The 13,114-nt window shown below is 46.5% G+C and overlaps 1 protein-coding gene across 1 annotated transcript; it reads left to right on the forward strand.

Annotated features, from left to right (window-relative positions):
• The first annotated feature begins 3,148 nt into the window (after nucleotides 1–3,148).
• On the forward strand, nucleotides 3,149–5,876 carry LOC143940457 (heat shock 70 kDa protein). Its single transcript, XM_077461905.1, has one exon. The coding sequence runs from the start codon at nucleotides 3,497–3,499 to the stop codon at nucleotides 5,414–5,416; it is 1,920 nt and encodes a 639-aa protein (XP_077318031.1). The 5' UTR covers nucleotides 3,149–3,496; the 3' UTR covers nucleotides 5,417–5,876.
• Nucleotides 5,877–13,114: the final 7,238 nt, after the last annotated feature.

The following is a 13,114-nucleotide window of genomic DNA, read 5'->3' on the forward strand; positions in this document are numbered from 1 at the left end:
TACTTACCAGAAATGCCTGTTGCTAGGCACATAATCCTAATCTTCCTCCTCCGCGGAGATCTTCTTTCTTCTCTCCTCGCCGCGTTGTCTTCTGGGTAATGGTCGCGCTGTGTTCTGGGAACTGTGTGTTTCCTTACTCAGCGCGTCCCATTCACAAAGCGCTGCGCGACTCGCGCATGCGCAGTAGGAAACGGGCAGTGAAGCCGTAAGGCTCCACTGCCTGTTTCCCTTAGAAGGAATGGCGGCGCCGGGACCCGAGAGCCGAGGGACGGGTCAGCCTCGGGCGGCCGCCCTGGACAGGTAAGTGCGCTTATTAAGTCAGCAGTTGCAGTGTTTGCAGCTGCTGACTTTTAATTTTTTATTTTTTTTTAAACGACCCTCCTCTTTAACCACCTCCCGTCCACGCTATAGCCAAAATACGGCTACAGCACAAACCAAATTTGCTGGGAGGGCGTCCATGGACATCCTCCCATGCTCAAGTGGCCTGCGCGCTCCCTGCAGGCTGTGCACGGCATGCTCTGTTATCAGCGTGTCTATGAGACTCGGCTGATCACAGATCGGAGTAAGGAGTCGATCCCGACCCCTTACCATGTGATCAACTGTAAGCCAATGACAGCTGATCATGTGATGGAAACAGAGCCAGCAATCGGCTATTTTTTCTCCTCGCACCGCTATTGCGGCGTATTGCGGGCGGTTTTAAACCTTTCTCGGCCGCTAGCGGGGGGTAAAAGCGCCCCGCTAGCAGCCAAAATGCACTGCAAATCCGACAGTAAAACGCCGACGCTATGGGTGCGGCAGTGTGAAAGGGGTCTAAGAGGGACATCAATCTCGATCTGGAGAGCCTCTGAAGAGGCTTCTGTGCCACCTACCAGTGCCCGCAGTACCACCCATCGGTGCCCACAGTGTCACCTACCAGTACCACCTATCAGTGTCCACAGTGTCACCTATCAGTGCCGCCTATAAATGTTACCAATCAGTGCCTCATTACCAGTGCTGCCTATCAATACCACCTACCAGTGCCCATCAGTGCTGTCTTATCAGTGCCCGTCAGTTTCGCCTTATCTGTACCTATCAGTCTCGCCTTATCTGTGCCTATCAGTGTCACCCATCAGTGCAGCCTCATCAGCAAATATCAATGAAGGAGAGAAATTACCCATTTGCAAAATTTTATAACAAACTATGAAAACTTTTTTTATATTTTTTTCAAACATTTGTTTTTTTTTGTTTGTTTAGCAAAAAAATAAAAACCCATTGATTAAATACTACAAAAAGAAAGCTCCATTTGTGTGAAAAAAATTGATAAAATTTAATTTGAGTACAGTGTTGTATGACCGCGCAATTGTAATTCAAAGTGTGACTGCGCTGAAAGATAAAAATTGGTCTGGGCAGGAGGAGGGTTTAAGTGCCCAGTAAGTAACTAATGGCTCTGCAAGCACAATGTTTCTGAAAACGTTAGCAAAGATGTGGGTTTCTGGAACGCTTAGGCCGCGTACACACGGGCGGATTGTCTGCCCAACTTAGTCCGCTGAACCGTGTTTCAGCGGACAATCCGCTCGTGTGTGGGCTTCAGCTGACTTTTTCAGCGGACAGTCTGACGGACTTAGTCTTTCGGAATTTCCGTAATTTTGTCCGTCCAAACTTGGTTTCAGCGGACAGTCCGCTCGTGTGTAGGCAAGTTGGACGGACTAAGTATGGCGCATGCTCAGAAAGGATTTACACGCCGAAGGTTGCATTGCAGTATATTGGACGTCGAATTTCTAGTCCCGTCGTACGTGCTGTACACGTCATCGCGCAAGCTTTCGGCGGACTGTCTGCTCATCGTGTGTGGTCAAGTCCGTTCATTCAAAAGTTGAACGGACTGTCTGTCGGATTGTCTGACGAACTTAGTTGGGCAGACAATCCGCCCGTGTGTACGCGGCCTTAGGTGTGAACGAAGCCTTAGAGCCAGGATTATACTCTTCAATGGATTACATCGATGATCCAATTTTGTTCCCGATCTGAGGTCAGTGGGTCATACACATGGTTGGCACCGCTCATGTCAGTGGGTCATACACATGGTTGGCACCGCTCATGTCAGTGGGTCATACGCATGGTTGGCACCGCTCATGTCAGTGGGTCATACGCATGGTTGGCACCGCTCATGTCAGTGGGTCATACGCATGGCTGGCACCACTCATGTCAGTGGGTCATACGCATGGTTGGCACTGCTTATGTCAGTGGGTCATACACATGGTTGGCACCACTCATTCTATAGATCTCACATCGGATCATTCAGTGATCTCATCTCAGGGATTTGTACTCAGGGCTGGTTTCTACTTCCTCATCCAAATCCCTGTCATGGTGGCTCTAGCAATATACACTGCATTACTCACGATCCAGGTGAACTACAAGGCTCAGCATGACCTGTGATCGGTTGCCGAGTCAGATATTTTGCAGTACAATCAGCTAAACTACGCCCCATGGTATGTAAGAAAGTAATCTATATGACAATAAATTCCAACAGTTACTGTCAGTGACATGATACCATCGGCTGTAGATGTTCAGGTAATGTCAGCTCTATGCCATTCCCTGTCACTCCGGCGCGTGCGCCTTTTCCAGCTCTCTCTTCTGGAACGGTTACACTATCCTGCTCCATCCGCTGATTGGCGGAGAGAATCTCTAACCGACAGCTGAGTGGACAATCAGCTGCTGCTGATTGGACAACTGCCAGACCAATCAGAGTACAGCGAAAAGTTTGCAGGTATGTCAGTAAAGCGATTTGATTGGCTAGCTCGTCTAAGACTTCTCGAGAAAGTTCCGAGGAGACTGTAGCTAGAATCATTGTTAGGGCCGCGCTATGACTGGCTAAGGGTATACAAGTAAACAAATATATGTCTCTTTGTGCCTAGGACGATATCCAGACTCCTCCAGACCTCTACACTAAACCCCGCCCCCTCACAGCTCCGATTGGCTGAGCTGTTGCCTGACTGACATCCCCACCTGGAATAGTCGCGAAACGTCTCCTAAGACCGCCCCCTCACAGCACTGATTGGCCGAGCAATTGTCTGACTAACAGCACCGTCTGGAACGCTCGCGAAGCTTCTCCTTTCCTAGTGACGTAATTGACCTACCCGCCGTTTCTGATTGGACAGAGCTCTCTGAGCTGGAAGCCTCGGGAAAGTTCTGCGGCTCGGGTGCCTCACGATTGGTTGGTTGTGTGGGGAACGCTCGGGAACTTTCGGGAAAGTTGCTAAGCGACGTAAGAAGCATAGCGAGGACCGCTCTGCGATTGGCTGGAAGCGGCGTGACGTCCCTGCATAGGAGATGAATATATAGAAGTTCCTTAGAGCGGTGTGACAGTCTGTACAGAGTGTATTATCATCCATAGACTGGAGAGAAGAGAGCGGATACACAGTGCTCATATCACAGCCGGTGATCACTGAGAAGAATCCAGCAGAGAGTGGCCAGCAACAGTCCAGCTCCTTCACTGCAAGACTTCATTATTTCTTCCAGAGACATGGCATCTAAAGGAGTCGCGATTGGCATTGACCTGGGCACCACCTACTCCTGTGTGGGGGTTTTCCAGCATGGCAAGGTGGAGATCATCGCCAACGACCAGGGGAACCGCACCACCCCCAGCTACGTGGCCTTCACTGACACTGAGAGACTGATCGGAGATGCTGCCAAGAACCAGGTGGCTCTGAACCCCCAGAACACCATCTTTGATGCCAAGAGGCTGATTGGCCGGAAGTTTGATGATCTCATAGTGCAGTCTGACATGAAGCACTGGCCCTTCCAGGTGGTGAGCGAAGGAGGAAAGCCCAAGGCCAAAGTGGACTATAAGGGAGAGATGAAGACCTTCTACCCTGAGGAGGTCTCCTCTATGGTGCTGCTGAAGATGAAAGAGATAGCAGAGGCGTACCTGGGCCACCCAGTCACCAACGCTGTCATCACCGTTCCAGCCTATTTCAATGACTCTCAGCGCCAGGCCACCAAAGATGCCGGGGTAATCGCTGGACTCAATGTGCTGAGAATCATCAATGAGCCAACAGCAGCAGCCATCGCCTATGGCCTGGACAAAGGGGGCCGTGGAGAGCGCAACATCCTCATCTTCGACCTGGGTGGTGGCACCTTTGATGTCTCCATCCTCGCCATCGATGACGGAATCTTTGAGGTAAAAGCCACAGCGGGTGACACTCATCTGGGTGGGGAGGACTTTGATAATCGCATGGTTAACTATTTTGTTGAGGAATTCAAGCGCAAGCACAAAAAGGACATTAGTCAAAACAAGAGGGCCTTGAGGAGGCTGAGAACAGCCTGTGAGAGAGCCAAGCGCACCCTGTCCTCCAGCACCCAAGCAAGCATTGAAATTGACTCTCTGTATGAGGGCATTGACTTCTACACCTCCATTACCAGAGCCCGCTTTGAGGAACTGTGCGCTGATCTCTTCCGTGGTACCCTGGAGCCTGTTGAGAAAGCCCTGAGAGATTCCAAGCTGGACAAATCACAGATTCATGAAATTGTCCTGGTGGGGGGCTCTACACGTATTCCCAAAGTACAAAAACTGTTGCAGGACTTCTTCAATGGACGGGAACTCAACAAGAGCATTAACCCAGATGAAGCTGTGGCCTATGGGGCTGCTGTTCAAGCTGCTATCCTGATGGGAGATAAGTCAGAGAATGTGCAGGACCTGCTCCTACTAGATGTGGCTCCTCTTTCCTTGGGCCTGGAGACAGCCGGTGGTGTCATGACTGTCCTCTTAAAACGTAATACAACCATTCCTACCAAGCAGACTCAGGTCTTCACCACCTATTCAGACAACCAGCCCGGCGTCCTCATTCAAGTGTATGAAGGAGAGCGAGCCATGACCAAAGACAACAACCTCCTAGGTAAATTTGAACTGAGTGGCATCCTCCCAGCCCCCCGAGGAGTGCCACAGATTGAAGTCACCTTCGATATTGATGCCAATGGCATCCTCAATGTATCAGCTGTGGACAAGAGTACTGGCAAACAAAACAAGATAACAATTACAAATGACAAAGGTCGTCTGAGCAAAGAGGAAATTGAGAAAATGGTGCAAGATGCAGAGAAATACAAATCTGATGATGAGGCACAACGAGAGAAAATTGCTGCCAAGAACTCTCTAGAATCTTATGCCTTCAACATTAAGAGTACGATGGAAGATGAGAACATGAAAGGCAAGATAAGTGAGGAGGAGAAAAAGCTAATCTCCGAGAAGTGTACAGAGACCATTGCCTGGCTGGAGAGCAACCAACTGGCAGAGAAAGATGAGTACACCCATAAACAGAAGGAGCTGGAAATGGTGTGCCAACCCATTATTACCAAGCTGTACCAGGGAGGTATGCCTGGCTCTAGCTGTGGTACTCAAGCCAGGCAAGGCACCAGCTCAGGACCTACAATTGAAGAAGTAGATTAAAAAGGACACTGTATTAAATTAACTGGACTGTTACTGTACTAGGGTTCTGTGTGCCAAGCAAGACAACAATTCAATGCATGCCATCGAAAAGGTGGATTAAGAAATTTAACATCACACTTTGTTTACACTATAGATCCACCTACGGGAACTAATAAGGACAAAGACTTTTCGTTTGAACATCTTACCTGAAACCACTTATCTGAAACCACTAACATTAAATGTTTAATAGTTCAGAAAACTTGCATATAAATGTAACCCCTTGTGGACTACAAAAAACTAAAACCCGATATTTTGTCATTTCGTCAGATGCCCACACTGTAGGCTTATACTGCAAGGTACATTTATTATAACAAATTGCAATCTATTGTTTGGTTTATTTCGAATGTAAATATTTTACATAACATTTGAAATGTAAGTTATTTCATTTGTTTTATTAACTTTAATAAATAGATTTCTTAAATGATGCTTGTTTATGCTTTTAAATTTAAAAAAAAAATGTGTGTGACTTAAAATGAAAAATTGAATATCAAATACTTACTGCAATTTTCCTTTCCTAATGGGCTCCATGTCAGCACAGACAGTAGTAGGCTGACATGGAGCTGTCAGGAAAATGGAAAATTTAATATCAAATATCTACCTCAATTTTCCTTTCCTGACGAGCTCCATGTCAGTCTACTACTGTCTGTGCTGACATGGAGCTCACCAGGAAAGAAGAAATGCAATAGAAACATCAAGAGGATGTCTAACATAAGGGATTATCCCCTCAGAGGCTGGATTCACACCTATGCATTTTCAGTGCTTTTTGCATTTTGCTGATTTGCATTACAGAACGTGTTCCATAGCAAACCATGTTACAATGGACAATGGACTGTAGTGCAAACATGCAAAAAGCACTAGAAATGCATAGGTGTGAATCCAGCCTTAGACTCACCATACACACCACAATCTGTTTGTACAAACTCGTTACTGAAAAGTATGTAGTGCCCCTTGGTTGTATACAGATTGCATGCATAGGTTAGCTAGGTCCTCATATTACATGGTTTTGGCCAATCTAAAGTTGATTGTACAGAGATTGTGTGTATGGTGAGCCTCAGATTCTTGTTCTTTTCTCTTGTTCTATTCTTGTTCTGGGGGGTAACCAGGCATGTACTGGCCATCGGGACTACCGGGAGTTTCCCGGTGGGCCGATAGCTCAGTGGGCCACTCTGATGTAAAAAGGGCTGGTGATAGGACGCTCTGATGTAAGGGGGCTGCTGATGGGACACTCTGATGTAAGGGGGTGCTGATGGGACACTCTCATTTAAGGGGTGCTGATGGGACACTCTGATGTAAGGGGGCTGCTCATGGGACACTCTGATATAAGGGGGCTGCTCATGGGACACTTTGATGTAAGGAGGCTGGTAATGGGACACTCTGATGTAAGGGGGCTGGTAATGGGACACTTTGATGTAAGGGGTGCTGATCGGACACTCTGTTGTAAGGGGGCTGGTGATGGGACACTCAAAATGTAAGTGGGCCGGTCTGGATGAATTCCAGGGCCAAATTTCTGTCCCAGTCCAGCCCTGGGGGTAACTCAAATATTTGTGTTTGACCTCACTTTCATTTTCTAACATAATTGTTCAGGACTAGGGATGAGCTTTGTGTTCGAGTCGAACGTACGTTCGACTCGAACATTGGCTGTTCGGGCGTTCGGCGAAATCCGAACTCTTGGTCCGTTTGCGTCAAAATTCGTATGGCGCGCGCGGACCACAATGCACTGCGGTGGCGCAGTGCATTGCTGGCTCATGATTGGCCAAGCATGCACTGTGACCCCGCATGCTTGGCCAATCGCAGCGCCAGCAGCGAGGAGAGCCATGATTGGCCACAGGCATCCTGCCTGTGGCCAATCATAGCTCAGGCTGTGTAGTGCACGCCCCACACTATATAAGGCTGCCTTTGAGGCGGCCTCGTGTAGTGTGTTGGAATCTGAAGCAGTGGGTGTTCTGTGTACCTTCAACACAGTTACACACCAATCGTTTTTGGCTGATTTCCTATCTTGCTCTTGTGTAGTGGTTATTGTCTGTGCCCTGACCGCAGTATACACCACTACACTATATTCACCTCACCTATATAGCTAGCTAGTGATCTATCTTTAACCACTTAACAACCGCCCATTGCCGATTAACGGCTTCAGGGCGGTTGTTTAACTCTGAGAGGCCGTTAATTAACGGCCTCCCAGAATTCTGCTCTCGCACGCACTCGAGAGCATCCGTGACCGCCGGCGCAGCACGGATCACGGTAAACGGCCGCTCGTCGCGGCCGTTTACCACGTGATCGCTCCGTCAAATGACGGAGTGATCACTTGTAAACAAACCGGCGTCATGTTATGACGCCGGTTCCTCCCTCCCCTCTCTGTACCGATCGGTACAGCGGAGGGGAAAGAGATCGGTGTCAGCAGCGATGTGGGCTGCATCTGCAGTGCCCACATCGCTGCTCACCGAATTTAACCCCTCAATTCCCTGCCAATACTCTGCAATACCAGTGCATACTCTGCAGTACCCTGCCATTACTCTGCAGTACCCTGCCTTTACTCTGCAGTACCCCCCATTACTCTGCAGTAACCCCCATTACTCTGCAGTACCCTGCCATTACTCTGCAGTACCCCGCCATTACTCTGCAGTGCAGTACCCTGCCATTACTCTGCAGTACCCTGCCATTACTCTGCAGTACCCTGCCTTTACTCTGCAGTACCCTGCCTTTACTCTGCAGTACCCTGCCATTACTCTGTAGTACTCCCCAATACTCTGCAGTACCCTGCTATTACTCTGTAGTACCCCGCCAATACCCCGCCAATACTCTGCAATACCAGTGCATACTCTGCAGTACCCTGCCATTACTCTGCAGTACCCCCCATTACTCTGCAGTACCCTGCCTTTACTCTGCAATACCCTGCCATTACTCTGTAGTACTCCCCAATACTCTGCAGTACCCTGCTATTACTCTGTAGTACCCCGCCAATACCCCGCCAATACTCTGCAATACCCTGCCATAAATTGCCATACCCAGCCATACTCGGAGATACCCAGCCATACTCGGAGATACCCAGCCATACTCAGTGATACCCTGAAATACCCAGCCATAGACGCCCCCCACCCCTCACCGCCCTCCGGTGCTTCTACCAACTCGCCAGTACGATCAAAGCCAGAATCTTTTTTTTATTTTTTATTTCAGGCTTCCCAGCCTAGAGGTGAGATGTGGGGTCATATTGAACCCCAGATTTCACTGTAAAGAGGACCTGTCACCCCATATTCCTATTACAAGGGATGTTTACATTCCTTGTAATAGGAATAAAAGTGATCAAAAATATATTTTTGGGGAAAAAAATGTCAAACTAAAATAAATAAAGTAAAATGAACAATAAAAAATAAAAATAAAATTAAAGCGCCCATGTCCCCATGTGCTCGCATGCAGAAGCGAACGCATGCGTAAGCCCCGCCCACATATGAAAACGGTGTTTAAACCACACATGTGAGGTATTGCCGAGAACGTTAGAGCGAGAGCAATAATTCTAGTCCTAGACCTCCTCTGCAACTCAAAACATGTAACCAGTAAAAAAAAATTTATGAAGAAAAAATTACTAATCTGCAAAATTTTATAACAGAAACAAAGAAAAATTCATTTTTTCGCAGAATTTCCGGTCTTTTTCTTTTATAGCACAAAAAATAAAAAAACTGAGAGGTGATTAAATACCACCAAAAGAAAGCTCTATTTGTGTGAAAAAAAGGACAAACATTTCATATAGGTCCAGTGTTGCATGACTGAGTAATTGTCATTCAAAATGTGAGAGCACCAAAAGCTGAAAATTGGTCTGGTTATTAAGGGTGTTTAAGTGCCCAGTGGTCAAGTGGTTAATAATAGAGCTTGCAGTCAGTAGTGTTAGGAGATAGTGCGTGCTGTCTGCGTGCTCTGTACCCAGTACATACCGCTATAATATAGGGCAGGCCCCTACTTTCAAACATCCAACTTACAAACATCTCCTACTTGCAAACGGAAGGAGACAGCAGCAAGTGAGATGAAAAAAGACGGATGGCAAAACAAATTATACAGGGGTGATAACCCTTCCCTATGTTTTCCAAAAAGCTTAAAAATAGTTTTTTTGACTGGAGCTACACTTTAAAAATGTACCAGTTGAAAATTACAAACAGATTCAACTTAACACAACAAACCTACACAGTCCCTGTCTTGTTTGCACCGCCTGTATACTGCTGTTCTGAGTATATAGGGCCTGGGGGCCACACGCATTTCCTTTTTTTAATATGGGTACAGGGTTCCCCTTAATATGCGTACAAGACCCAAATAGGCTGGTAATGGGCAGGGAGGGCTACCCATGCCATTTTTCTCAATGATTTTCAACCATATTGCAGGAACCAGATATAACATTAAAACCGCAAGCAGTTTTAAATGGTGTTATTTCCGTTAAATGTCATTTTGTGCAGGGACTGTTCTAAACACGGGAAACACGTGGCATTTCACAGGCATATTACAGACACCCCCCAGGCACCATATTTAAAGTAATATTTCACTTTTTTTTTTTCACTTTAATCGTCATTAAAATCAGTGCTCCCGCCAAAACGGCCGTTTTTAAAACTTTTTTTTGCATTGACCCATGTCCCCTGAGGCAGGAGTCAGGTCCCCAAACCCTTTTTAGGACAGTATCTTGCATATTAGCCGTTAAAATTAGCACTTTCCATTTCGAACGTTCGAGTCCCATAGACTTCAATGGGGTTCTAACGTTCGTAACGAACGCGGGGGTCGTTCGCAAGTTCTGGTGCGAACCGAACCGGGGGGTGTTTGGCTCATCCCTATTCAGGACAATTAGAGAGGGTGAATTTCCCTAACGGGAACAGAGACAGCAATAAAAACCTTAAAGTGGTTCTAATCTCTTACTCCTCTATCCAAATCTTAAAAAAAAAAAAGTTTGCTTTTAGTTATGCTTGAAATCTTTCAAAGTCTTTAATGCAGGTATGTTTTATAGTGTTTTCCTGTGTAACTGTATATACCTAAAGCCAGGGGTGTATCTACCACAAGGTAAACAAGGCGTTTGCCTTGGGCAGCATTTTTCAGGAAGGCAGAAAGGCAGAGGCAGCTCTTTACTTCCTGTACTTTCAAAGGTTGCACCGGGATGATGCCTGCAGCTACAGTCATCGCCCCAGTATAGTTTTTTAAGAGTCGGCCGCCAGCTCTATTGTAATAGCAATCAGAGCAGCTTACTAGCTGCTAGATTGCCATTGCAAGCAGCGGATGGAGACATCCCACCCCGTTCTGCAGCTCTCTCAGGCTCCCCCATCCCACCAGGAGACCCAAGCGACCAGTTGGTGTGTGCCAGCTGGCCGGACAGCCAAGCAAAGCCGGGATCAGCTTTGATTGGCTGTTTGTAAGAGTAAACCAGAAGTGATGACATAACATCACTTGTGGTTTACTCAGAAACCATCTGTGTCAGTTTTAAAAAATCTAAAGCATTCAAAAACAAAGATCTTATTGTTGTGAATGCTTTTTTTGCATGCATAGGAAGGATTTAGGGTCTTATAGACCCCCGATCTCCCCATAAAGAGTACTTGTCACATGCCTATTGCTGTCACAAGGATGTTTATATTTCTTGTGACAGCAATAGAAGTGATCAAGAAAAAGAAAAAAAATCAAAGCAGCAGTGTAAAAAAAAAAAAAAGTATTGTGCTCACGTGCAAAAGAGAACACGCGTCGGTCCCAGCACACATGCAAACAGCGATTGTCCCACACATGCAGTATTTCTATATATAGCACTTGGACGAATCATATCTCACAATCTGATGAGGAAGTCACAACTGTTCACTGTGAAGGGCTGCAGATTCCCCATCAGACCCTGAGACAAGAATGGTATACCGACGCTGGGATGGGACAACTTTAGATGGGGGCACCCAATTTTACTCTCGCCTAGGGGAGATCAAAATACACCACTATAGGGTTGCATGTGTGGCACTGTTCTAATTGGGAAGGTATTTGAGTGTTTGGTTTGAACCTATTATAATGATAGTTCTGTGTTGCACCCTCTGCAGGTTGCAATGATATAAACTTTAAAATCCAAAAAATGAAAAAGTGATAGAAATTGAATATGCACTAGTTATGCCAAAGAACACTATATATATATCCTCTGCACGATGCAATATTCAATGAACCATGTGCTAATGAGTGTGTTACAATCTCTGCCTGATGCAACAAGCCAGGACAGAAGCCCTTGAAGGAGCGTTCAATAATTAGTGATATCACTTGCTGGAATAAACAAAAATGGTGTAAACTAAAAAATGAGGACGTGCAGACCCTACATTCTCTGCATAAATGTCATGTATTTAATCTTAAACTCCACGTGAAAGAAGAAGGAATGGTGAATTGAACTTTAGTGTAAATGGTGTGGGGGTTATATCCAAATAAATAAAGGTATCTATAAATGTAGCGGGGTCTCTTTAAGGACTATAAAACTACTGTTCCCAGAACCCCGCTGGTTCCCAGGATGTTTGGAGTTATGCCCCAGAGACTCATGGGGGAGGGCATATAAGGAGGGGGAGAGGCCTAGTTCTTTCTCTTTGGACACCCCCCTCTCTCCTAGCAAGAGGAGGTCTGTGCTGAGCTGCTGGAGGGACAAGGCCTGAAGCTATTTTACAAAGAGCTCTCTGCCAGCCTAGTTGCACCTGAGAGACATTTTCTCTTGCTGCAGTACACCAGAAGGATTGAAGACTCGGAGGTCGGTGGATTCCTGTTCCTAGACGAAAAGGCAGAGAAAACGGACTTGGACTTGTCCGGGTGGTGAGAGCTGTTTAAAGACAGATGCTTTATCTTTATTATTCGTTTGGATTACAAAGTTGTTCTTCAAGTGCACCACCGAAAGATTGCTAGCGAATACTGTTTTACTGGACTTCCATCTAGATCAGTCAGGCCTGACTGCATAGGTAGATAGTGCTGGGTGTTAGTTTACCCATGCGGGGAAGTAGCTGAAAAAGGGCAGCGTTAGAGTTGCATAGCAATACTTTATTATGCTGATTACTCTGTTTATCTTTATTACTGGTTACTGCAGGGACCTGCTTATGTGCTGCAATCCAAATGTTTGATTCATGTTATTCCTTTTATAAAAACAACAAGTAAAGTCAGTTATATACTTTCAAGGATTGTCTATGAGCTTGAGTTATCCACCCACGCACACACATATTTAGAGTATAAGTGATTTAATGTGTATTGCTAGATACTAACTGTGCCAAAGTGGGTAGAGCAGATTGCCGGGGGGTTGGCGGAGCTGTGCTCAGGACCCAAACCAAACTTGCGGCCCTCTTAAGTGAGGGTATCGCTATACGTGGGGGCTCGTAAATCCGGGATTTCTGAGACAGCGGTGAACACGCCAGAGGTACCGGCATGGACCCACAGGGAGTCAGAGCGTGGTGTGAAGCGGCTAAGGCCGACCCAAGTCAGTCAGTGGTCATTAGCCTCCCAGGGGAGAAATGGTCGACTGAGACAGTAGAGGAGTTAATGAAGTCAGTGTCCCCAGACCATGAACCATGGGTGATGGAGATAAAATCAGACCCAGACATCTCATATCAGTACGCGCTAGTGGAATACTGGGATGGGATGCCGGAGGCTTGCAAGCGCAACCATGTACGGACACAAGACAACAGATCCTTTAGGTTGGCGCACGCA

Source organism: Lithobates pipiens, unplaced genomic scaffold (assembly GCF_037356315.1).
Source record: "Lithobates pipiens isolate NorthernLeopardFrog02 unplaced genomic scaffold, aLitPip1_a1.2 Scaffold_1, whole genome shotgun sequence".
Classification (NCBI taxonomy): domain Eukaryota; kingdom Metazoa; phylum Chordata; class Amphibia; order Anura; family Ranidae; genus Lithobates; species Lithobates pipiens.

What these genes read in the sequence shown, in the direction of transcription:
- LOC143940457 (XM_077461905.1), top strand. Translation starts at nt 3,497, where the DNA reads ATGGCATCTAAAGGAGTCGCGATTGGCATTGACCTGGGCACCACCTAC.